Source organism: Miscanthus floridulus, chromosome 3 (assembly GCF_019320115.1).
Source record: "Miscanthus floridulus cultivar M001 chromosome 3, ASM1932011v1, whole genome shotgun sequence".
Taxonomy (NCBI): Eukaryota; Viridiplantae; Streptophyta; class Magnoliopsida; order Poales; family Poaceae; genus Miscanthus; species Miscanthus floridulus.
The window spans coordinates 148,432,038-148,459,673 of NC_089582.1; the positions used below are offsets into that span (position 1 = coordinate 148,432,038).

General features: G+C 45.9%; 2 protein-coding genes across 3 annotated transcripts; both read right to left on the minus strand.

The window, feature by feature from the left end:
• Positions 1 to 5,761: 5,761 nt before the first annotated feature.
• Positions 5,762 to 6,349, minus strand: LOC136544679 (uncharacterized mitochondrial protein AtMg00810-like). The gene has a single exon (XM_066536754.1). The coding sequence runs from the start codon at positions 6,347 to 6,349 to the stop codon at positions 5,762 to 5,764; it is 588 nt and encodes a 195-aa protein (XP_066392851.1).
• A 15,913-nt stretch (positions 6,350 to 22,262) lies between these two features.
• Positions 22,263 to 26,379, minus strand: LOC136542799 (CBL-interacting protein kinase 2-like). 2 transcript variants are annotated; one of them, XM_066535405.1, is made up of 3 exons: positions 26,051 to 26,379; positions 23,574 to 25,208; positions 22,263 to 22,415 (listed from the first exon to the last, which is right to left on the minus strand). In XM_066535405.1, exons 2-3 carry the CDS (start codon positions 24,874 to 24,876, stop codon positions 22,357 to 22,359), a joined length of 1,362 nt encoding a protein of 453 aa, XP_066391502.1. In that variant the 5' UTR covers positions 24,877 to 25,208; positions 26,051 to 26,379; the 3' UTR covers positions 22,263 to 22,356. The 2 variants fall into 2 exon arrangements, with proteins under 2 accessions (XP_066391502.1, XP_066391503.1); XM_066535406.1 differs by lacking the exon at positions 22,263 to 22,415 and adding an exon at positions 23,267 to 23,319.
• Between the last annotated feature and the right edge of the window lie 1,257 nt (positions 26,380 to 27,636).

The following is a 27,636-nucleotide window of genomic DNA, read 5'->3' on the forward strand; positions in this document are numbered from 1 at the left end:
ATGAAAACAATGTATAATAGAAATAATAGTTTACATGCAAGATTTTCTCATATCACAAAGAGTAAGATTCAGACTATGACATGCACACGACATGTATAGTGCTCTTCGATTAATTTCAAGCAAGCGCTTCTGAACACCTTGGTGAGCACCCTTCATATTTGAACCATTATCATAGCCTTGTCCTCTCACATCATCAATATTCAAATCAAGAGAGACCAATACATTCTTTAATTCATTAAAAAGACACAATCCTGATGTGTCATCTACCTTCAAGAACTCTAGAAAGAACTCCTCTACCCTTGGAATATTCCTCGACATATTGACACACCGAATAATTAGAGTCATTTGTTCTTCATGGCTCATATCTGGAGTACAATCTAAAATCATAGAAAAATATTTGGCATCTTTGATGATCTTTAGTATAGTTTGTTTCACACAATCTGCAAGAAGAGAAATCATCTCATTCTGAATTTTATGCCCAAGATAATGATGATGAATCTCACTATTTTGAATCCGCCTAATATGGTCTTGCATCACATGATCAAATTCACCCATCATTTCAATTGTGCCCAGAAAGTTACCATTGCTATCTTGATATAATTTCTCATTTTTCCCTCGAAAAGCCAAATTATGCTTAGCAAGAAACTTGACAGCAGAAACAATTCTTACTAAAATTTGTCTTCAACGCTCTCTCTCCTTTACAATTTCTCGTTGCAAATCATCATCAATTGTTTTATTTTTGCTCAACCTTAGCCTAAGTTCATTCCAAGTATCCATGTTTGTTATATGCTCAACACTATTCTCATGTTGCTTGAGTCTAAGACTAAGATGTTTCCAATCCCTCAATCCATCATGTGCTAGCAAACTTTTGCTCTGACTTGATTTGAACAATTTGCAGCAAAAACAAAAACTTTATCCACATGTTTAGAGTAAACCAAACATTTTCTATCAACCACCTCACCATTGCTTAACTTTTTCGAGTAGTAAGCATATGAAAAATGTCTATTAAGAGCATCTATAGGGAACTCAAGATTCAATTCTCTCACCGACCCCTTTTCAATCAATATATCTCTACCCTTATTATCAAGATTTCCCCAAGTTCTAGGATCAAAGACATCATGAATAGATGCTTCTTGCACATTATCAATTGAATTTTTAGGTTGAGAGAAAGGCCATAAATTTTCATTTTCTGTAGCATCATCAATGTCATCAACTCGTTCACTTAAATTATCATTAACTTGTTGCTGTTGCTGTCCTTGTTCTTCAATATCAAGTGCATCTACAGGATTATCATTAGGCACAACACTGCTTGAAGCTGAAAAAAACTTACCTATAGCACCTTTTTGAGATTCAATAAATTGATCTTCTACTCTTTTTCGTTTTCTTTTCTGAGACCCCGACAAATGTTTCTTAGATAACATTTTAAGTTTTTGACATCTAAATTAAAAGAAAAACACGACTATATGAGTACCGAGTAATAGAAGTCTGAAGTAATTAATTTAGATTAAAAAATGGTTGAAAAAAATACCTAGATCGTCGCACTGGTCGGCGTGTCGGCGTCGCAGGCAGTACTAGTCGTAGCCTCGTAGGAGCAGGTCATAGCCTCACACTCGCTGACTCGCGGCATGGTAATCGGTGACTCGGCGAGACGAATCACAGACAGTGGCGTAGGTCCTGGACGACAGGGCGAGCGTTCACGACGCGTACACGCTAAAGGCAACCGCTAAAGCCTAAAGGGCCTAGTGGCCTAGCCTGCAGTAATGAGTGTGTGTCCTATCAGTCTGTATACGTCAATACATGGGGGCTCCTGCCGTCCTGGCCTCCTGGGCTAACTGCTAAAGGGTCAGGCGCTGGCGGCCTATAGTGACTCTGTCCGCATCTATAGTGTATACGTGGGGTCCTGGGCTGGCCCCCCTTCCATGGGCCCTAGGCCGTCGCACCCCGTGCACCCTTCAAGGGCCGACACTGTACGTCACGCCTTCACACATGAGAAACCTAATTGTGTTTATTGGAAGCTCATCGATCAGCAGCACTACGACAAGTAAGCAAGCATGCATCAAGGAAGAAATCTACTAGAGCATTACAACTTGTACAATAACTAAACGCAACGGTGCATTTTACCTCGACGCGGCGAGGGTCGTAATTTGGTCCAAATTTGAAATGGTAATGCTCCTTTTCTGTCGTCAATCTGTCTGGACGAACCCTCTCTGAGTCGCGCTGCTCTATAACGGACCCTGCCTGCACCGCGTCCCGTATAGTCGTAGCCTCTCGCCCGCTCTAGAATGGACCCTCCTATCTCCATTCTTCACAAAAAATCACCCCTACAAACGCCAGGGCGTCCCCTCCTGTGCGTCGTAGCCTCCCTTCCCCTCCATGGATCCAGCGGCACCCCTCCTCCATGTGCGTCTTCCCTCAAGTCTGGTGGCCTCCATGGGTCCCCTTCCTCCACTCTATGGTGGTCGCGACCTTCCCCACGTCCCACTGGATCTGGCTCGCGGCCGGTGGCTCGAGCAAGCCATTGGCGCGTGGTCGGTGAGCTCAACCAAGCCACTGACCCTCCACTACCTCGACCGTCGGTGCCCTCTCTAGATCCGACAATGTTTCCTCTCCCTCGGCCAATGGCGGGCATGGCGGGGGCATGCGAGCACACACCATCCAGCGAGCCTACACCACCATAGTTGCCCACCAGGTATGTCCTGGCCGCGTGGCGATGCTATGTTTCAAGTATTTCTGGACGCTCTTTCAGACATGTTGCAAGCCCATATTTCAAGTGTTTCAGTTGTTTCAGATATATATTTCAATTATTTCATGCGGATGTTGCAAAATTGGATCAAAATGTTGCATATGTTGCAATGGTTGTACACGTATGTTGCAAGCATCTATCCATAATGTTTTCATCTGTTTTTTGTACATGTATGTTGCAAGTATTTCAGACGCATGTCTTAAGTTTTTCATTTGTCTTCTTTTGTATGTTGCATGTGTTGCATCTGGATGTTTTAAAAGTAGATAGGGATGTTCCACATGTTGCAATGGTGTTTCAACTATATGTTCTAAATGTTTTATCTATTTTAGATATATGCTGCAAAAGTTTTATCTGGATGTTGCAAAAGTAGATCGGGGTGTTGCATGTCGTGACTTGTGGTTGTCGCTGCTGCTGGGGCGTAGCCATGGCTCAACCCACATGGGTTTCCCCGTGTAGGGCATGGAGTGGGCACGGGTCCCTACGATAGACGCAGGCATAGGTGTTGGGTGGGACTCAGGGCGTGGGGCACGATTCGGACATGGGAGCAACGCAGGTGCTGGGTTCATGACGTCCTGTCCAGAGTCTAGGAGCTAGGCATTTTGAATTTGAAACGTACGACCAAAGATCTGTGGATAGCTAGTTTTGCCGCCATATCGTGCACTTAAGTTATCTTCTAGCACTCCACCACTCCTACTAAAAGTGGCCATTTTGTAGATCGACCTTCGGTGGGCATTTTGTTGTGCTAGATGGTCAAGCGGATTCAAACAAACGTCTTTTATATATACACACTAATCAAATATTAATAGAGACCGGCATCTAAGGTTGTTGTCCCTATTATAGAGATGGACTTCTTAAATCCTCAGCTTTGAAAATGACTATTAATAGAAGTGGGCACTTTAAGGGCAGAGGTGTGCATTGCCCATCACTTGTGTAAATAGCTATTAAAAGTGACCATTTAATAGAAGGGATTGGTTTGCCTGCCTCTAAAAATGCTTATTGCAGTAATGCTCCCTCAACCCAAATCTTTAATAAGTGTGTGTGTGTGTGTCACGACACGCGTTGATGCACGAACGCGTGTCGACGCTCTATGGATGGTGTAGAATTGACACCTACACGCCTCATCTTCCTCAGTTTCGACATGACATGTGCCTTGTCTCCTTCGCTCTGATTCTGGTTAGGCCAAGCATGTGCCTCTTCCTCTAATCCAGGTTAGGGAAGGAAGGGACCATCTGCGATCTTAGAAGATAGGGGCCTAACGGTGGCCGATACAATGGTGGTGGCAGTTTAATGGGTGGTAGGAGACATTCAATGGGTGGAGTCAGCAGTCATTAAGGACCACATTGAACTAGTACCACCATGCAAGACTAGCCGCAAAGCTATTGAGGCCTACCAAAACCTGCAGCCACACCGATGACCACACCCTAGTTTTACGACTCACTGATTGTAGCCATGGAGTAGGGCCAGGACCAGCACACCAATGAAGAAGTTGAAATGGCCAAGTGCCCATACCTAGGCATGCTAGCTAGGGCACCACTACCTCACCATCACCGAGAGAGAGGTGCCTCCAAGCTTCTACAACACCACCGCCATCAGGTTGGACTGTAGTGCCACTAAAGCTACAAAGACCCACAAATCTGACAAGGGGTGGGGTGGCAGATGTGGACCCCAAGGCCGAAGATCTAGGTGGAAAAACACCAAACCCGCCGAGTATGTTGTAACCGACACTTGAGACATCGTTAGATTTATAAAAGAAACACCCACTCAAACAGGGAAGAGGCCCCACCCCTGTTATTTTTGTGGACGTGCAGACCATCGGTCGCCCACTCTCGGGGTGGTAAGGCAGGTAGGAGTGGCTAAAGTGCCTAGCGACAATGGTGTTGTGTGCCGCCCATGCCGCTGTGAGGGATGACGAGGCGGCATGGGTGTAGATGAATATAGAAATGTGTTTATCTGACTATTATTGACTCAAAGTTAGGATCTTACAAACCAATGAATAAATGTTCAATGACAGATTAATTTAAGCAAAATTCAAATGCGAACATAGAAGACTACTAAATATATAGTATTAGGAGTGGCCATGGATCCCTAGATGTGCCACTAACAAACTCCGATACGATACACAGCCCAACAAAACCCTAACAGATTCTCTATTACTTTTTTCTATGACTATCATTGACTTATAAAGGATATTTTTATATGTTGGACAGGTGCCAGACGTTATCTCCTTGGCTTTCCGTGCTCATGCGGTGATTTTGTTAGCCCGTAGGATCACCAGCTCAGGTGAGTCGACCACTCACCAATCTTGCCGACCATGGTCGAGCATGACCGAGGCTGTCCGACCACACACACTATGGCTAGAGGTAGAAGAAGAGGGAGAACAGAGCATACACACATAGTACAAGCACCAGCGTTGCTCGGAGCCCTGTATAGGAGATGGCAAATCTAAACTCTCTCTTTGTTGAGTTGCAGTGGCAAACTATATATACAACTCTATCCATCTAGATCAAGTACAGCGCACATGCTGCAATAGTAACTAGATAACACAGCAGAACTGACTTCTACGTCTATCCCTGCATGTGGCTATAGTGCGACAAGTGAGTCATTCGGCGCCTGCCTCTACAGCGGCTACAGTACCACAGCAGGGGGCCTTTTCGACGCCGCCTTCCCTTGCTATGTGTTCACACAAGGAAGCAATAGATTATCTAATAATTCTTCTCCTAATCCTACTGCTACCCCTTGTACCCCATCTATGCCGATCATCTCCTTCAGCTCCATGAGTCAAAGACGTCCGAGCGGCTTGGTGAGGACGTCCGTGAGTTGCCGACCAGTTTCGACGAACTCGATGACGATTTGCCCTCCATCGACATAGTCCCTGAGGAAGTGAAACTTCACATTGATGTGTTTGCTCCGGTCGTGCAGAACCGGATTCTTCGTGAGGGCGATGGCAGGCTGGTTGTCCACCATCAGTGCTGGTGGATGAGCTTTCGCACCAGTCAGCTCGCCCAGCAGCCGGTGCAGTCATACAACTTGGCACGCCACTATGGCCGCCACTACGTACTCTGCCTCGCACATAGATAGCGCCACCATGTTCTGTTTCAGCGACAACCATGAAATTAGAGCCGGTTCAAGGAAGACGAGCATGCTAGAGGTGCTCCGTCGTCCGTTGATGTCCCCCACCATGTCTGCATCGCTGAACATAGTGAGCTGCAGCCTACTCCTATCGGTCTTTGGGAAGATGATTCCATGATCTACTGTCCCTTTGACGTAGCATAGTAACCGCTTCACTATAGCCCAGTGATCCTCTCTGAGATCCTCCATAAAGCGACCGACGTAGCCCATGGCGAACGCAATGTCCGGCCATGTGTAGACTAGGTAACGTAGATCACCGACAATGCTCCGGTAGAGTGTTGCATCTACCTTCACTGCGGTGCTGGCCTTTGTTAGCTTCAGCCGCTTCTGCATCAGAGTCACGTATGGCTTGGACTCAGCTATACCGCTCTGCTCCAACAGCTTAGAGGCATACACGCTTTGACCGAGCATGAGTTCCTCCTTCCCCTGTCTCACCTCGATGCCGAGGTAGTAGGACAGTGCGTCGAGATTGCTCATTCAAAAATGAGCCGCCATCTCGCTCTTAAAGCTGTTGACGTCCTCCGTGCGCGCGCTGGTGACGATAAAGTCATCCACATACACGCCGACGACGAGGTCCTCCTTTCCCCGCTGGAGTGCTCGGCACCTCTTCCCTAGTGTCTCCACCACTGTGGATGACCAAGTGCTCGACGACGAAGGTGCCGGTGAAGCCGCCAGCTTCCCTCGTGCTTGGACTGGTACAGTCCCAAGCCGCCTTCTCACCAAACACGACGTCATGCGAGACAAGCACCTGGTCTCCATGTGGGTCATAGAGCCGATACGCCTTGCTACCCTACGCATAGCCCAAGAACACCATCGGTGTGCTCCTGTCCTCCAGCTTGGCGAGGATCGGCTTTGTCTTCCTAACGTGCCCAATGCAGCCGAATGTCTAGAGGAAGAACACGCTCGGCTTGCGTCCATACCAAGCTTCGAACGGCATCTTGCCCGTCAGGGCCTTGCTCGGAGAGCGGTTGAGGATGAATACCGCCGTGGTCACTGCCTCACGCCAGAACCTTGTCGGCATGCCTTTGGCCTTCATCATGGATCGAGCAAAACCGATCACCGTCTGGTTCCGCCTCCCCACCACGCCATTCTGTTGTGGCTAGCACGGCACGGTGTGATGTCACACCACACCCTGATCCGCGTAGTACGCAACGAACTCCACTGAAGTAAATTCACCATCGCGATCAGTTCTCAGCACGTGGAGCTTCTTGCTGTTCTTGGCCTCCACGCACATCTTGAACTTCTTGATCACCACCGCCGCTTCGTCCTTGCTCATTAGGAGTTGTAGCCACATGTAGCGACTGCAATCATCCACGAACAGGAGAAAGTACCGCCGACCACCGTTTGTAGCTGGCATGATCGGCCCCATAGAGGTCATAGTGGACGAGGTCGAGAGCGTCCTTCGCGCGATACTTGATCGTCTTTGGGAATGGTAGCCTCATCTGCTTCCTAGCCAGGCAGCTGTCACATAGCTCGCCTCCGTGCTTGATGTGGGGTAGCCCTTAGACCATCTTCTCTAGCCAACCAAGCGCGTCGAAGCTGAGATGTCCGAACTAGGCATGCCACATCCACGGTTCCTCGGTGTGCCTTGTTGTAAGGCACACCGACTGCTCTATCTTTAGGTCGAGCAGGTATAACCGGTTCTAGGACATCTTCACCTTGGCGAGAAGTCGATGCTCCCGATCTCTGATCCTAAGGACCCTGTCCTTGATCAGTACCTCGCTACCACGCTCATCCAGCTGACCAATGCTGATGATGCTAGAACACAGCTATGGGATGTAATATACATCCGTTAGCGCGTGGTGCTCCCCGTTCTAGCACCTGAAGATGATGGTGTCGCGCCCTTGGATTGCCACCCGTGAGCCGTCACCAAACTTCACCGTACCGGTAACATCATCGTCGAGCTCGGAGAAGGATGCCTTGGAGCCCGTCATGTAGTTGCTGGCACCAGAGTCCAAGTACCATCGCTGCTCCTGGTTGGTGCCCACACGTCTGAGGTGGACTTGGGCACGTGGTTCGTCGAGGTTGACAGCCTTCAAGGCCTTCCCAGGTTCTTCCACCATCGTCACCTCTTCCTTCTCCTCGGCCTCAACGTCGTGCAGTGCACAGAACGTCGCCATCAGGATAGTGGCCTCATCATCATCAGCAGCTTGCGCTAGATGAGCCTCAGCCTTCTTCTTCTGCTTACAATTTAGGCACTTCCGTGCCCAAGGGCCTGTCTTCCCACAGCGTCGACAGGCGTTGGGGTCGACCTGCTTCTTCTTCTTCGAAGAAGCCTTGCCGCGGCGCTTGCCATCGCCACCGCGGCTAGAGGAGGCTGCCTTCCTGGAGTTCCTCCGAGCAGTCCACTCCTCTTCTGTTAGCAGCAGTTTGCCGCTGTCCTTCGTTGCTGTCGCCTGCTCTAGGCGCTCGTCCACCGCCGACAGACGACCTCTCACATCCTCAATGGTGAGGGTGGACAAGTCCAGCATCATCTCTATAGAGAGAGCGATCTGGATGTACTTTGTCGGCACGGAGTAGAGGTACTTGGAGACCGCCTCCTCTTCGTCGATGGTGACGTCATGGCTCTTGAGCTTGTTGATGAGCGTCTGTAGGCGGAGGAAGAAGTCCTCCACTATTTCACCATCCTTGAACTTGAGGTTGACGCACTCCTGCTTCAGAAGCTGGGTTGTCGCCTTCTTTGCACGGTCGGAACCGACGCGCATCGCCCAATAGCCTCCCACGCCTCCTTAGCAGAGCTCTTCGCCTCTAACGGCTCCCTGTACTCCGCCGATACAGTAGCGAGGATAGCCTCCAACGCTGACATGTCATCTTTCTCATTGTCAGTACCCTTATCAATAGCAATCCAGAGCCGTCGGGCTCTGAGCTTGACCTTCATGATCGCTGACCACTCTCCATAGTTGGAGCGAGTCAGCGTCGATCAACTGGTGTCGCTGACCTCCCACACCGTGCGAACATTGACCTCCGGTCGTGACTGGGCAGCCACAGCAGTGCCAGTGCTGTCGTCCATCTCCAAACCGTTCGTCATCGCCAGCGGTTAGTCCAGCGACGGCGCTTTTACGGCTCTGATACCACTTGTTAGCCCACAGAATCACCGACTCAGGTGAGTCGACCACTCACCAGTCTTGCCGACCATGGCCGAGCACGACCGAGGCTGTCCGACCACACACACTATGTCTAGAGATAGAAGAAGATGGAGAACAGAGTATACACACAGTACAAACACCAGCGTTGGCCGGAGTCTTGTATAGGAGATGACAAATCTAAACTCTCTCTTTGTTGAATTGCAGTGACAAACTATATATACAACTCTATCCATCTAGTTAAGTACAGCGCATATGCTGCAACAATAACTAGATTACACAATAGGATTGACTTCTGCGCTTGTCCCTACATGTGGTTATAGTGCGGCAGGTGAGCCGTTCGGCGCCTACCTCTACAGCGGCTACAGTACCACAGTATGGGGTATTTTCGACGCCGTTTTCCCTTGCTATGTGTTCAAGTGTGGATTGTTGCTATAGTTCGAGGTAGACTGAAAACTTAATATGAATTGGACCTCTTTCTTTGCTTGGTCGCCCATGCTTGCAGCTGCTGCCTGCTGGATGAACTGGCCTGTGCGTTTGATTGAGCATGCACCACCTGTGCCCCAGCCCATCCTTGACGAGGACGTACGGGAACCCGGGTGCAACGAGCCAAAAAGCAGCGGCAGCGGCAGCGCGGCCGTGGCTAGTTTGCGTCGTCTCTAAACCTAAAAGATGCGATGCGCGTTCATTGTGGTCCGGTCTGCGCGGTGGCCGTCGGGCGGGACAATAGACGGCGGCGCCGGCGGCGGCATGCGGCTTGGTGCATTGTACTGCCGCCGGGCATGACCGCGACGTACGGCCGAGCTACGACAAGTTCAAACGGGACAGCTGTATTGCACTGCACCAGGCCACCCGCGCAGTCTGGATAACACAGCTAGCCTTCGTCTTCATGAAGACGACAGGCAGGTAGCGATGGCAGGTTGAAAAAGTGCAGCGCTTTTCCCAGTGTTTCTATCAATATCATACCACCGCTGACGATTTCGCGGTCAAGATCGACAGAGGTGTTGTGCTCTGACTTGATGGAGGACAAACAAGATAGATAGAGAAAAGGATGTGCAGCCAGCCACAGCCATGCGTAACAACGGATGGATCGAGAGAAACTAAACTGTGGACCCTTGGACGGATAACTATGGATCGATTACACGTTAACCTCAGCCATCGAGCTCGACATTATTTTGCATTGGAATCGATCGACAACAACTTACACTTCATGAATAATGCATGCTAGTACTAGCTAGGTCATTGCATTGATGGTTCATGGACCAAATTAAGATGGTGTTTGGATCCGGTGACTAAAATTTAGAAGGTGTGTCGGGAGGATGTTGTATGGGGTGTTCGGATACTAATAAAAAATAAATTACATAATCCGTCATTACTCCACGAGACGAAATTTTTAAGCCTAATTAATCCGTCATTAGCACATGTTTACTTCAGCACCACATTGTCAAATCATGGACTAATTAGGCTTAAAAGATTCGTCTCACAAATTAGTCGCAAACTATGCAATTAGTTTCGTAATTAGTCTATATTTAATACTCCATACATGTGTCCAAATATTCGATGAAACAGCGACTAAAATTTAAGAGGGGCAACCAAACACCACCTAAACCTACTTACGTTCACCAGATGTTTCGTGGCCAGGTTCGATCCAACTGCCCAACCATGCATCCGATCCTTAAAGTGATCCAGAAACTAGCTCTAGTGTCCCAGTCAGCCACACACGTACTACACCTAAAATACATGAACATGAACATGACATAGAGAGTGACATCTGTAGCGAGAAGGAAGACAGAACAGAACGCTCGGACCTGCGGCAGAGCCATTCATGCCTGGACAGAAGAAGGGAAAACTGGTAGTAGCTAGCAGCCGTCACTAGAACTGGACACGAAGCAATGGGCCGGTTGGCCGTCAGCAGTATACTGAACACTGCTTTAGATGGTGCACTGCAACAGCCTTCACAGGTGCGTGCCTCCCTCACAACAACACCCATGCTTGATGCCTGCAGCTGCATTATTCTGGCCTTTAGTCCTTATCAATCTGCCACCTCACCTCTCATCAGAATTGACGGGCCAAAACTACGAGGACCAGTTGAAGAGCGATGCCGGTGTCTCTTCTGCTTGTGTTCCTTGTTCAATTATTAGCTGTGTGATATATATACAGAATCAGATGGTGTCACAAGGCAAGGTAGCCAGGTATATGTAGGTGAGGTCACATGAACAACTGATAGAAATTAAAGATGGTGTGATGAAGGCATGAAGCCTGATGGATGCTGCTGCTGACGCAGCGGGGATTCCTTTTGCATTGGTCTGTCTTCTTTTCCTCTCGGTCTGTTTTTCGGATGGATGCGGCCGGCTACTAGGCCCTTCTTTAATTTACCAAGCAAGCTAGATATTAGTGGTAAACAAACTATTGAATTGTCATGTGTGTGTTGGAACTAATTAACGTGTGGATTTGATTATATACTTTCAACTGATGATGGTGATGGGCAAACCAATTAATGGTCAGCTGAGACGTGCAAAGCAGTCGTGTATATATAACGTACGTTTCGTCCAATGTACTCTACTCGCTCGCTCGCTTCAATTTTCAGAATAGAGTATACCACGCCTCATTCACTTTAAGGTGTAATAATGGTAGAAGAACAAGTCCAAAGCTAGCTGAAAATTTCGTATACAGAAGTTGTCAATGTTGACGAAACAAACGGTGTTCAAGCAATTAGCAGACTACCAGGGAAACATTGAGCATAAACTGCTAGCGATCTCTAGAACAGGACATATGACGAAGTAACGGACCGGCTAGCTATCAGTATTCAGTAGTACTGAACATCGCTTTAGATGCTGCCCTGCGGTCTGCAACCAAACTTCACAGGGGTCCCTCTCCCTCAGTCCCTCCCAACTCCGTTGCTTGACGCCTGCAGCAGCTGCGCATTATTGTTCTGCCCTATAGCCCTTATTCCTTATCAATCTGCCACCTCATCTCTCATGACGATAGACGGGGCAAAATTATGAGCACTGATCGAAATGCTGATTATTCCTGGTGAACTGATAGCATAACATGGTCACATGTGATGTGTAGTGGCAGCATATATAAGCTGCTGATGAACACCTGATAAAAAGTTGCGGTGAGATGAAGTGGTTTCATCTGTATATATGCGGCTATGCATGTGGTCCATGTGGGATGGGAATGGGATGTAACTCGTCAGCTAACCTGAGCCATGATTGGGTGGGCATTGTTTGTTAGTCCAAATGATATTTTAACAAAAAGCCCAAAAGTGTTCTCGAAAAAACAAAAAGCCCAAAATGATAAGGGCAGGAAATGGGAGGGAAATGTGTAGATATACTAGGCCCTTATTTTCTCGAGCTTGTTGGTGATGATCAAACAGGCTGTTTAAATGTCATTTCTCTTGGAGCTATATACAATGAGTGCGTCTGATTATTGGAGCTGATTAGATCATGTGATGGCGATGGGGCAAATTTAATGGCTTCATAGAAATGAAATCAAACACAAAGTGGTTTCCTGCGGTGTGCAAAGTTGTCCCACTCCATTCCCTTTTCAAATGAAAAGTATACCGCCCGCTTTACTTTAAAGAGCAGCAGGTAGAACAGGTCCTAGGAAGAGGAAATGAAATAAACAACAACTGTTAACGTTGACAACGCAGACTAAACAAATGCACAAAGTCCATCAGTATTTGGCTTACTTCATTCACTAGTGTTTGGCTTCATTTGTACTTCCTCCAAAGTCCAAACATATGATGGTGGTAACCGGTAAATAAATAATATAATACAATCTCCATCCATCTGGCCGGGTATAATAATATATCCCTATATTTTGATAGTTCACGGCAGCCAACGAAAGGCTTGCAACAATAATGCAGTGTGTATGCAGAACAGAAGCAAGAGAACTACGGTTTGGATTTTGGAAGAAAAGCTGGTCAGCGCAGCGATCAACCAAATAAATTGAAGCCGAACATTCATTCCCTGATGGGTGATGATAGCGCTGCCGCCGTATTATCATTGGGTTAAGTTATCATCGTCTGTCACCGGTTGGGTTGGATCGATGGCAATGTGGTGTACGGTATCGGTACTGCTTGTCTGCTTGCATGCATGAAAATTGAAATGCACAGCTCACAATCACACCCCATGCGCTGTTTAATTAGGTGGCCGGAAATAATTAATGGTCACATGCATGCATGCTGCCATGTTCAATTCATCCACGGAAGCTAAGCTACCTACCTTATCAAATGCTTATATATTCCTATATTAGTATACGTGATTGAGCTGCTGCACACTGTCTACCAAAGAACACGGCAAAGCTGGCGGGATTTCTTCAACTTTTGAAGATATTTATATGCCGGAATCTGGATTCCGGTCTTCAGAGAGAGAGAGAGAGAGAGATTTCTTCACATTTGTCGACAGAAAAAGCTTTTGTTCAGAGAGAAGATAGGAAACCGGCAGTTTAACGTACTGAATTTCACAGTTTCGCAATACTAAAAAAAAATACTATAAGATCGGCGTGTGAAACGATTCCATTGATAGTTCATGTTTTTTTAGGGAAATAGTTCATGTGTTTAAACATACCTTGAATATGAGCTGTGGATGACCAGCTTCAAAAAAAAAAAAAAAAAAACAGAGCTGTGCCAAGCCGAGACTTATGGAGCTTCACTGCTTCATCCTCTTTACTATGTGTGGTCAGCCAAGCCCAACCCATCACCGGAGACAACAGGCAGCCGAGGACACAACTTGGGCCAGCCCGTGGAGTCGAAGCAGCAGGTGTAAAATGGAAAAGGTATATTTTACCAGTCAACTATCGTTAGTCGTCTGATTTTTCTCCTCAAAGTATTAAACCCCTTAAACTCTTTAATACCAAAAAATCAAACCCGTGGCTAGTTTTCATGCTGTTTTTTTAGGCCTGTTTGATCCTCGTCTATAAACTTTAGAGCTCTAAAACTTTAGAGCATTTTAGCATAGTTTTAAGGTCTAACGCTCTAATATCATGTGGACTAAAGTTTAGAACTAATTTTAGAGTTTAGACCACATGTTTGGAGCTTTAGCTCTAAAGTTTAGAGGTCTAAAGTTTAGAGGAGGGAATCCAAACATGCCTTTAGTCTACGTGTCGTGCCATGTCAGCACCAAGAGGGTTAAATTGGACTATAGGCACGACACGTATGGCACAACACTTATTCTACACCCTCTAGTTAAAGGTATAATTTGTTTGATACATTAAGTCGTTTAGGACTTTAGGGTGTAGAATATCTAGTTTGCATAACGAGTAGGAAGATCAAACGTGAAATGAGCGTAGCCAGTTTGTTACATTTCTTATAGTGAAAATTTTTCCACCCGAATTCAAATCCTCGAGGGTGCTTGTATTTTTCTAAATTTATTTCAGACTTTAGCCACGTTGTTCTTTGAATAAATGACATGTCGATCGATAATGAGAAAGATCTGCCAACTCAGTCTTAGTCTTTCGAAGATGCTCATATTGGTAATATGTGTGCACGTTTAAATGGGATGAGTATGCATGCATAAATGAGTGTCTTTATAATTCAGAAAAAAAAATAGGAAAGACAAACGTTGACAGGGATCGAATGGATTTTTCTATAGGCAAGCCTAGCGCCCGGACGTCTGGCCCTAGGCCCGCGTCTGGATCCAGCTTTTGTTCGATGCACCCGCTCACGCCCTGTCTAGTCCTCGGTGTAATAGAAAGCGCATCCGTCGCGCCCACGTAACAGCGGAGAACGCCCGCGGGCCCCACGTCACCACACACGGTCTTATTCTCGCCGTGCGTGCATCACCACATGGGGTCTCATCCCCGCCGTGCCCGCGTCACCTATAGCGTCCTCGTCCCAGCTGCGCCCTGTCCTCCTCCATGCCCCTTCCCCCACCGCGCTTGGTCTCGTGCCCCTTCATCCACCGCATTTTGCTACCGTCTTATCTCATCTCCTCTACAACATTAGCCTTACCATTGCAACATATACTGTATACGTTTGAAACATGTCATTGCAACATATGCAACATTCAGATCTACTTTTGCAACACACATCTGTAAATAGCTTAAATATTTAGAACATACACATGTAACATACGTGTATAACCATTGTAACATGTGCAACATCCCAATCTACTTTTGCAAAATCCAGATGAAACGATAGAAACATATATTTGAAACATATGTTTGCAACATAGGGAAGGGGAGGTTGAGGCCGGTCAATTCAGGTCGTCGTGGTGGGATCCAGTGGCAGCACCAGCGGTGGCGCCACAAGCACTAGCGGCAGTGTGCAGGCACCACCACCACCAGCACCGGCCTTGGCTTGGTCGGACGGGCAGCGCACACTACGGGAGGGAGCAGGCGGCGCGCGGCTGGAGCGAGGAGCTAGCGATGTGGATGGAGCGCGTGACGGGCGGGGAGCGAGGAGTGAGGAGCGAGCTTTGCGGGTGGGGCATGATGGCCGAGACGAGGAGCGAGCGGGCGGCGCGCGGTGGAAGAAGGCAGCAACAGCGGGCACGTAGTGAGGCATGCGGCATCCGGACGGAACAGAGGCCAGTGGCCAAGCATTATCGTGTTTCTATGCATATTGTTTTTTTTAAAAAAAATGGTGGCTGGATAAGGCCACGACTCGACATCCCGTTAACAAAGAGAATCATTTTAGATAAAAAAAAAATCACAGGCCGATTTGGGCCAGCTTATATTGAAAGCTAACATGATTGAACCAAGAGAATCTTAAGCCCAGAAGTCAGCCCGTGACAAGGTCATAATAACAGTTTAGTCGACCCGGAGTCTTGGGAACGGGCAGAGGAGCGGCCTAGGCCCGTGGAGAATAAAAGAAGTGGCAAAGCCCACGTGACGGCCTTAGGCTAGCTGCGCCTTTGCGTGTGTCGTCCCGCGTCTCTCGTATTGGCTGGCTGCGCCCTGCCTGTGTTGCCAACAATTTCCACGGTGAGGACCGAGCATAGCTCGGTTGGCTCGTTTGTGGTGGTACGAGCGGCTGGTCCTAGGTCTAGTTGTGCACGTGTGGTGTGTGTGGATAGCGTGGGTGTGAGTTCGTGTATGTACAAGATACTATAGCTGTACTGATGAGTACAGGCCCGATCTTTCGAGAGGTAGCCGGTAAGTTCGATTTGTGGAGATCTCGACGTTGGCGATCCGGCTTCAAATCAGACACGATTCGAACCCTGCAACCGTTACACCACTGCTCCGTTGGTTATCAACCAAGCACAACTTAATTGACCTCGCCAAGAAGGCTTTTCCTGCAAGCGAATCGAAGAGCACAAGTAAGAAGGTAAAACACGCAATCTGAAATTGCAAATATGAATGACACGGATATCAATAGAGGATTCAAGAACTCGGTTCCAAAGGACTAATCAACACAGTGGAGGAGATCAAGAACGGGGGCCCTGGATCACTGTAAAAGAATTTATCACCACAGTTATAATGAACGATTTAGTTTCTCAATGGAAAACTAAACTCTAAACAAAATCCAATTGTGTAGCAACGGCGGCGGCTGTGTTTATAGTCTAAGACTCGACCTAGGGTTGGGGACGGCTAGGGGTTGGGCGCCCACAACTTGGGCTTAAGGCCCGACATGATACATGGCCAAGTTGGCCCAAATAGGTGACGCAGCACCTTGCCGTGGTCACATAGAATGATCCATAGACCTTCTGGAGCTGGGACTAGATCCAAAATGACGGCGGCGTCGTCCCCTTTCCAACGCATCCAAGAACGGCCCATTTCGATGTCGTATGAGAAAGTTATGACCGAAACAGTGACGACGTGTCTGCTGAATCCGAGGGCGATGTGGCAGCTGAGTTGGGAACGAATTAGAACTTGAGGAAGACCATGGCGTCGATGTGTCCAGCGTGGCGATGTCCTCATCATCCTCCCCTTCTCGAATTGGAGTCATCCTCGACTCCATCTTGGCGATGTCCTCATCATCCCCTCCTTGTAGAATTGGAGTCGTCCTCGACTCCATCCCATCATCAGCGAACTCCTGCAAAAGGTTAGTGACAGCAGGCAATGCACCAGACATAAAAGGTTGACAAAACATAGTATAACATGGTGCATCAGGATTATCACATAACTCAGCAGTAGCAGGAGTTGTAGCAAGAAAAGCACCTCCTTTTAACTTAATCCCATTATTTTGAGCAATGTCTGTTGGAGGTTTATTTTTTATCTCATTAGCATGTTTAATAATATCCGTAGGAGACAAAGACAGCAATGTAATTTTCTTGTCCTTATGTATGATAGTGTATGTATTAGTTCTATCATGGTGTAAAGCATCATTATCAAATTCCCATGGGCGACCTAACAAAATGGAACAAGCTTGCATAGGGACAACATCAAAATCAGCAGTATCATGATAAGAGCCTGTGAAAAAGCTAATACATGCTGATTTAGTTACCTTAGTCTTACCATTATTATTGAACCATTGAAGTTTATATGGATATGAATGTTGTCGTGTGGTCAAGCCAAGCTTATCAACCAAATCTGAACTCACCAAGTTGTTGCAACTCCCGCTATCAATGATAGTGAGAACACGACAACCCTGCACAATGAGATACATGTGGAACAAATTGTGGCGTTGGATCTTCATCTCTTCTTCATGACCTACACGTGTACTCAACACACGCTGCACAAGAAGGCTAGGGTAGTCCGCGGCAGCAGCCACGGAGTCAATGGTGATGGCCTCCTTGTCATGATCGCCCTCGGTGGGATCTGCATCAATGTTAGCAGCAAGGGCTAAATCATCTTCAACATCACTAGCACTTACATATCCATCCTCGGTAGCAATGAAAGCGCGACGACTGGGGCATTCCTTCATGACATGTCCCATGCCTTTGCATCGGTGGCAAATGATTTTAGAGCTGGACGAGGAGGAGCTAGTAGAAGCACCCAGAGTGCCACCTTTCTTCAGCTGTGGAAACTGCACATTAGACAATTTACTTACCCCGGAAGAAAATGGAGGTGTAGATGGTTGTGGTGCAATAGGAAGCTTGGGCGTCTCCGGCTCGGAACACTGCTGAAAATTCCTCCCATTGTTAGACCTAAAAGGCTGGTGTTGTTTGCGTCCCTGTACTTCTCGTTCGGCCTTAATAGCAAGATGATATAATTGGGAAAAATTGCGACATTCTTTGTAATCAAGTATGTTCTGTATATCATGGTTTAAACCACCAAAAAATCTAGCACTAGCATCATCATCATCTTCATTTATACCACAACGTGCTAAACCAATAAGCAATTCTTGATAGTATGCTTCTACTCATTTATCACCTTGTTTTAAAGTTTGTAGTTTCAAACGTAAATCACGTTGGTAATAAAGAGGAACAAAACGAGATTTTATACGTTGCTTTAAAACATTCCAAGTTTGAGGCACAGCAGCAGCATTATTGGCATTGCAAAGATCACTCCACCAGAACAAAGCAAAATTAGTAAACTCACTAGTAGCAAGTCTAACTCTATGCTCAGCAGGAACATTATGAGAATCAAATTTTTGTTGAACAGCAAGCTCCCAATCTAAATATGCCTCTGGATCAACATTACCAGCAAAAGGAGGTAGACTAAATTTAATTTTAGCAAAAGGATCATTATTACCATGATTATTACCTGCCATACCGCGACGATTGAAGTTGAGGCGGCGACGGGCACCACCGTCAGCATACGCATCTTCATCACCAAAAGCATCCGCATCTTCATCATCAGCACGATAAGGTGGAGGGCGTTGCTCAAGCTGTTCAATGCGGGTGACCAGATTGTTCACGTTGCGCGTCAGCTCGGTCATAAGATTGCGTTGTTCAGTCTTGAACGTTGCAAGCTCGCCCTTGGACACGCACTCATTGAAGTCCGTCGGAGTTCCTGCCATGGTTAGAAGATAGAAAAAGACAACACCAAAGTATTAACCCTATCAACTAAAAGGAAACAAGTGGTGGTGATGGTGGTGAAAGTGGAATGCAAAATCACAAGCGGCTTACCACCGTCTTGCCTGTATTTTTACCAACGCCAAACAGGAGCAAAACCAAAGTGGCGAAGCAATCTGTTGTTGAGCGTGGGTAACAGTTGTAAGATGAACCTGTGCTGACAGAAAAATATGTGGAGCTATGGGTAGGCACACAATATGACAGCAAGGATTAGCAATTAACGAGTGCAGAGTAACGATTGTTCAATCTGGATCCAAAGTACAAATCACAGGTGCTGGCTAAGACATGTCGAGACGTAGCGCAACAAGGTGAAAACAAAGAAAGATCGAAAGAACTCACAGAACAAGCAAATAGCCCGGATTTCTCCTTTTTTCTGAATTTTTTCCCGGATTTTTCAAAAAGCACTAGTAGGAAACAAAAATTTTTTTACTATTTTTTTTTTACTTTTCTCTGAACAAGGATCACAAAAGATGCAACCACAAAAATTGGCACCTACAACTGAGGTGGGATGTGGTCTACAGAAATTCAGCACGTTCTCTGAAAAGCGTGCAAAAACTTCGACAATTTTTTTTCTATATTTTCCTGAATTTTTTTGGCAATTCTGATGAAACCAAACAGGGCGAAGCCGAGTTTGGGTCGGGTCCAAATGGTGTCAAGAAGCTGCACAAAAAATTTCAGATTTTTCTGATAAACGAGCGAAAAGTTATGCCTGTTTTACCGAAGGTATCTCAAGGTATGTTTTCCGGGAGGCACAACACGGCGGCTGCAGTTAGGGCAAAGCGTCCATAAACTCTAACACCGATCACAGCAGTAGGTATTCGCCTGATGATGTAAGGAGGGCTACGATGCAGGCAAAATAAGAGCGGCTGGCAACCTATCTAGGGTTTGCGCGGCGACGAGAAGTTACACAAGGCGGCTAGCGGGGCAAGTCGAGTAATGTGGTGGCTTCGACTTGTTGTTTGGGAACGGTGGATGGGATAGCGGCGGAAAACAAAATCACAGCAACGGGCGATTGAACTACGACCACGAACACAATCCTAAACCAGCAACAAGACTCGACCACGGACACAAACTCAACAACACGAATCTGAAACGAAATTGCAAAGGCACAAAGGGCGATAGGACAGCGGAAATTGAAATATTTTTGGGCTTTTTGTGGACTCTAGGTAATGAACAAATATGAATCTAAGGCAAACGAGATTATATCTCGCGGTAAACCTGAAATATCTGATACCAATTGATGAGTACAGGCCCGATCTTCCGAGAGGTAGCCGGTAAGTTCGATTTGTGGAGATCTCGACGTTGGCGATCCGGCTTCAAATCAGACACGATTCGAACCCTGCAACTGTTACACCACTGCTCCGTTGGTTATCAACCAAGCACAACTTGATTGACCTCGCCAAGAAGGCTTTTCCTGCAAGCGAATCGAAGAACACAAGCAAGAAGGTAAAACACGCAATCTGAAATTGCAAATATGAATGACGCGGATATCAATAGAGGATTCAAGAACTCGGTTCCAAAGGACTAATCGACACAGTGGAAGAGATCAAGAACGGGGGCCCTGGATCACTGTAAAAGGATTTGTCACCACAGTTACAATGAACGATTCAGTTTCTCGATGGAAAATTAAACTCTAAACAAAACCCAATTGTGTAGCAGCGGCGGCGGCTGTGTTTATAGTCTAAGACTCGACCTAGGGTTAGGGACGGCCAGGGGTTAGGCGCCCACAACTTGGGCTTAAGGCCCGACACGATACATGGCCAAGTTGGCCTAAATAGGTGACGCAGCACCTTGCCGTGGTCACACAGAATGATCCACGGACCTTCTGGAGCCGGGACCAGATCCAAAATGACGGCGTCGTCGTCCCCTTTCCAACGCATCCAAGAACGGCCCATTTCGATGTCGTATGAGGAAGTTATGACCGAAACAGTGACGACGTGTCTGCTGAATCCGAGGGCGACGTGGCAGCTGAGTTGGGAACGAATTGGAACTTGGGGAAGACCATGGCGTCGATGTGTCCAGCGTGACGATGTCCTCGTCATGTACCTAGATTATCAGAGGCTTAAACAAATCCACGGTTCCACTTGGCAACCAACTCTGCCGGCACGGTAAGGCCGCAGACCTGCTGGCCCGCATCACCAAAATCACTCTGAACTGATGATGCATGCAATGCACGGCAGCAGCTGAAACTGAAAGCTACGGAGACTACAATCATCGCATGAGAACAAGCAGTTTCAGAAAACTGAGCCTCCATCCACTGCTTGATTCCATTCCAGTTCACCATCGCATCTCAGGCCTCTTTCGAACACATGGATTTTACCAAGAATTTTACTGGAACACGGAAACACAGGAAAATGCACAGGCCGATTGGGCCACAGTTTAAAGCTGTCATGATGGAACCAAGAGAATCTTAAGCCCAGAGGACTGCCGTAACAAGTTTAGTCGACACGGGAGTCTTGGCCACGGGCAGAGGAGCGGCCCAGCCCATAGAGCCCACGTGACGGCCTTGGGCTGGCTGTGCCTATGCGTGTTGTCGTCTCGGATGATGCATGCAAATGCAGTTGACATCACTCTGAACTAATGATGCATGCAATTGACATCACGCAGTGCAAAGCGGTGGATTCCACGTTCCTGTTGCTGCTACGTTCACTTAACCTGCACCATCTTTCCATCTGAAACTCAACTAAAATATTTATAGAAACGGATTTCCACAAACCCGAGTCGTCAGTGATTGAACAGCTGTATTTTGTAGACCTATATAGTTATTTCTGCAAGAGTTTAGCTAGACAATTGACACCACTAATGGCACGCATATCATATCATCAGCTTATGAGTGCACAGCTTCAGTAAACAAATCCCTGACCACTCTCGTGATCTCGTCAGAAGCAGAGAAGTTGAAACTGTGGAAAATGACGGATCACACGTTATTGGCAGCTAGCAACTAGCATAGTGCTATAGAGTGTTCATTTAAGCTGCCACCCGCTTTCTATCTGAAACTCCAACATCTAGAATTTCCCACCCACCCTGCAAATAAACCGCAAGAATTTAGCTTGGGATAATTGACACTAATGAATTATGTGTCACGCCCAGCTATCAGCTGAAGGAGACACGTTCGCTGCATGATCAGTAGAGTAGGCCAGTGGTTCACGAAACAAAGCCTACGCGTCCGAAGCATCTCCATAAGCTTGCAGTGTGCTACTGAAACCTACTACTCTCGTCTGCACGGCCACGGTCTCTCGTCGTCTCTGTTCCGCTATAAATGAAAGCGACGGGGCCTGCAATCATCGCAAGAGAACGAGCAGTCTCAGGAAGCTGAGCCTCCCCACTCCCCAGCCCACTGGTTCACCGATGAATGCAGAGGTCGGCAGCCAAGCTCCCATGTCCCCTCCATGCATCCCATCTCGTGTTTCGTAGAAATCTCTTAAAAAAGTTTCTAAAAATCAGTTTATTTAATACTATGATCACAAGAAACTAGGGAAAAAAATACATGATCAAGCTACACCGCGTCGATGGAATTATGCGTAGGCCAGGTTAGGTTGGCAAAGCGTCCTGGTCCTGCCAAAGCAAAGCAAAGCAAAACAACAACCAAATCATGGGTTTGCTAAGCAATCTTGCATGTAAAATAATCATAATAGAATTAAAAATGGTTGTACTTGCTGCCTATGATTCCATACAGTTTAGCAACCACGGTTTTCCCTGGTAAATTTACTTATTTTTCTTCTTGTTGGAGATTAATTTAAGACATAACTAATGATGATGGATCAATTGTGCCATATGTTTTTTTACATTACATTCTCCAATTATGAACCGTGTTTTCCTCATCGCATAAAGAAAAATATGAGTCGTAGTTAGCTTCTCTTTTTTCTTTAATTTTTTTAAAAAACTTTTATTTGATCTTTGAAAGAGTAAAGCTTGCTTTTAACGCCAATTGTTAGAGCTAGAGCATACAAATGTGAATGAACTACTTCATTTCAACAACATCGATAGTTTGACTCCAACATAAAAAAGACAATGTATGAAACTAGCCACAGATGCGTTTGCGGTGCAAAATAAACTTAGTATGCCATTTATTATTTCTTAGCTGTCAAGATTCATCACATATATCAGTTATTTTAACAATGTTGTCCGAAAAAGTCATAAACTCTCATAGAAAAACAACAACAGTGATACATGGATCTAACACAGGTGCGTTTGCACCGGAAAATAAACTCTACCGATCAATAACATGCACTTTATTTTATCTACTTGATAAACATATAACTCTACCCCCAAACTTGTATGCTATCTGCTCAAATGACGCCTGAAATAGCATGGGTGCATAGAGCCACCTAAAAAAGCATCGTATAGAGAGGAAATCTTTCAATCATCTTAGGCTACGCCAACACAACTTTGTTATATATACCAAACGTCGGCATGTCTTCTTAGGTGTATCCAAGATAACATTTATAGCAAATACCTTCTGGAGTTGAAAATCACAACAAGCAAGGATTCAATCATGGAGAAGAACAACACTAAAGCAAACTCTTATAATAGCATAAACATGACTTTAAAATAAATTTGTCCTTGGACGATAACATAAGTTTATGTTGATAATACAAGGGGAACCAAAATGAATAATGAAAAAGTGAGAACTACACAAATACATGAAAGATTGGAAATTGCCAATAAAAGCGTTGCACTAGCTCATAGTTTGTTGCTGCTTTGATTGCTCACCTTGCCAAGCCCATATTATGTCCTTTAGTGCAGGCCTCATTTCTTGGTTCAGGACCTTCTGATACTCTAGAGTGTCGCCGTTCGTCTTCTTTATCTCCACAAGATGAAAGTTTGGGCTAACCTCAAATATCTCAGCATCGATACCCATCACCCCTTTCCTTCCAGGCTTTGAAGCTTCCATCTTTAACAAACCACCATCGTTTTTTGTCACCTTCAATCGCAAATTCTTCGCAACATCTTCGATCTTCGATATGATTGTCGAGCTAGTGTTGGTGGACGTGAATTTGGATTCTATCTTCTTGTCAGATTCTTCAAATAAACCAGAGAGGTCCAAACCAGTTGATAGAGATATTATATCAAATGCATTCATGTTGGTAGGCTTCTTTTCTTCTTGTTGCTTGCTCTCCGATGTTATGTTGGTGCTCAGTGAATCAAAATCTGCATTCTGGGCATTCTTTGTCTGTAAATTATACCTAAGTAGCTTTGCATCTAAGCCCTTCCTAAACCATGGATTTTCCATGATTTTTTCCATTGAGATCCTTGTATTGGGGTTGGGATCAAGAATCCTTAGCAAAAGCCTCCGAACATCGGTAGAAAACCAACACGGGCATTTGAACTCTGCTTTCCCAATCTTTTTATACATGTCCATTAAGTTCTTGTCATGGAATGGAAGATAACCAGCCAATAGCACAAAAAGGATGACCCCACAGGACCATATGTCGGCCTTTGCACCATCATAACCCTTTCTGTTAATCACCTCTGGAGCAACATAAGCAGGCGTGCCACAGGTTGTGTGGAGCAGGCCATCTTGTCTTTGGCATTCAACAAGTGCACTTAGACCAAAATCCGATACCTTTAGGTTGCTATTCTCATCGAGCAAAAGATTTTCTGGCTTCAAATCTCGATGATAGACACCCCTGCTGTGACAGAAGTCCACTGCGCAAATCAGCTGTTGAAAGTACTTCCTCGCTGCATCTTCCTTGAGCCTTCCTCGCTGCACTTTATTAAAGAGCTCTCCACCTTTAACATGCTCCAACACAAAGTATATTTTGGTTTTGGTAGCCATGACCTCGTAGAGTTGCACAATATTGGGATGTCTGACAAGCTTCATCACAGAAATTTCTCGCTTAATTTGATCAATGAGCCCAACTTTCATAACCTTCTCCTTGTCAATCACCTTGATCGCGACACTTTCTGAAGTCTTAGTGTTGCGAGCATGATAAACCTTGGCAAAGGTCCCTTGACCAAGCAATTTCCCCATCTCATACTTGTGCATGAGAACATTTCCTTTATGTCCCACCATCGTGACGTTGTATGCTATGCGCACAAAGAGCACTTACTTATCCCTGACCTGAAAACCAAACTAGCAAAGAGGCTGAGAGTGAATACTTCAACCGTCTCCTCCCCAGATGGTGATCTAAGAAGACGGTTGAGCCGCCACGTCGAACCCCATTGTGCGGAAGCACAAGGAGGAGAAGATGCGTGTACTCTTGAGCTGCAAGGTCATCAAGAGCTGGCAAAGAAAGAATATGGTGTGCTACCCTGCCAAGTCCCTCACAAGGTAGCTCTTCAACATGCAAGCACATCTTTCTGCATTCCCTAAGGTGTTTCCTCTTCCTTATTGAAATCCCAGTACTGCCAAAATGTGAAAGAAAAATATATCAGTCGTAAGCTCACAGAAGTATATATAAATCGTTAATAAAAAGAAATCAAGCACAATTGGAAGTTGGAAGCAAATGAACAGATATTTTTGCATGGATATGCATGCACAAGTCAGTTCAGCCGACGTTAAGAACTTGACTAATCTGGTCTTTCGAACAGAACTAGCAAAAGCGAAATTCTTCCACCTCTGAAACTAGATTCGGAGGGTTGACTCATGCTAAAAACTGCAGACTACAAAATAGGATGTGGCCTCGATGGTTTTTGATTAAAAAAATTCTTACTTCCACAAAATCAGAACATTTGAGAAGAGATGACAAAAAAAATAGAAGCACGAAAGCCATGGCATGAGATCCTTAGTCTAATCTTATGTACTAAAATAGTACCGCTGCATCATCAAATTCAATTTCTCACCAGCTATTTATATTTAATCGTGGACAGTGCATTAGAACTTAAAAAAAATAAACACCATTCTAAACAAAACAACTAAAGTGGTGGATAATAAACACTAAACATCCCACGCACAATAGCATGTTGTTCTCCTCCTCTAAATTGCTATGAACATACACTACTCACTCCATCAAAAAAAATCTCATTTGTTCTATGAATCTAAACAAAACATATGGAAGTGTGGAGCATGGATCGAGCGAAGGTATAAGTCGAGTTATTAAAATTCGAAACGGTTACCATAAATCTAAACAAACGGTAGGAAAACGTAGACCATGGATCGAGTCGAGTTATTAAAACTGAAAACAGAATTGAAGAGCACGACGTGGTATGTATGATACGGAAGCTAGGAGCAGTATATAGACACGTACCAGATTCAGTGAGGACTCTGACTCGGGAGAGAAGACACAAGCCGGGATCCGGACGGAGTTCCTTCCCTTCCCTTGCTGCTGCCACCGGAAGAAGATGCCGATGAAGGTGAAGACGGTGGCAGGAGTCCGTGCTGCAGGCCGGCAGACGGTGGGCACGCACGACGGTGATAAGGCTGAGATCCAGATGCGGTGGGTGTGGACCGTGTGATGAGTGGCGCGGCAGCTGCGGTGGCTCGACTCTTCTGTGCGGTAGGCAGGCAGGCAGAGGTCGGACCTATCCTCGGCCTCGGTTGCTTTGTTGGCGTGCGCTTGGCTGGGAATCTCCGTCCGGATCTCGAGATATTCGCTCCTACCCGTAGACCGGTTCCGTTCAATCAAAGCCGCCTATAATTAGGAGGCGGGTGGGGCCGGGCGGGCCCACCAATAATTGCTGGCATTGGGCTGCCAACTTGTCGCCGTGACTACGACGTCACTGGTCTGAGGGGAAAAACGAATTGGGCCTTGTTTAGATCACCTCCAAATTCCAAGTTTTTTCACTCTCTCTCCATCACATCAATTTTTAGCCGCTTGCATGTAGCATTAAATGTAGGTAAAAAAATAACTAATTGCACAGTTTAGTTCGAAATCACAAGATGAATCTTTTGAGCTTAGTTGATCCACGATTGGACAATATTTATCAAATAAAACGAAAGTGCTACTATTTATCGGGTTGAAATTTTTTGCAATCTAAACATGACCTTGGTTTGGGCATCGTGGCCGGCAAATCAGAAAGTTGATGGGTGGGTGCGTGCGTGCAAAACCAACGAGAGTCGTAGCTTGCACAGTAAGAACTAGTCCTAGTCGGCAAGCAACTGTTGGGTGAACAGAGCAGTTGACACGTTAGTTTGCGAAAGTGTGCGGACGACCGAGGTACTCCGTAGAAGATCTGTTTCTCTTTTTAACCACCGGCGATCTGCACTTCACATCGTACACCAGCGCAGAGCAGTGACGTTGTTCTGGTAGTAAACAGACCACTGGATGGAAAGAATTCTCCAGACAGACATCGGAATGCGATGCGACGTCACCTTCTCCTTACTCTGCTCGCCTCCCACCACACTGCGATGGTAGTCAGCAAGTAGGATTAATCAACTAATAAATAAACAAAGATAAAACATAGGAGTATACTAGTATATAAATCTCCCAAATCACGGAGAGCCACAGAAGCCGCTGCCACAATGATTGCCCAAAGCACGAGAGGCAAAAATTAAATAAACATCGAAGTCTTTTATTATAGCGTACTTTTTTTTTAAGTTACGCTAGCATCTTTTTTTCCTTTTTTTTTTTAGTATTGACCATAACGGCGTAGTTATATTGTGTCATGGTCAATACTAGGATAGCATAAGAGCTATCCAAAATTCTCTCGCTATGCGGGATACAATAACATATGAGTTATCACAAAACTTTTCTCGACATACATGATTGACTAACATAAGCACTATATCAAACTTCTCCTCATACGGGATAAATCTATATACAAATTACCGTAACGAAAAATTTAGTCACGGTGACTGAAATATTCACTTATATTTTATTTTTCAATTAAATCT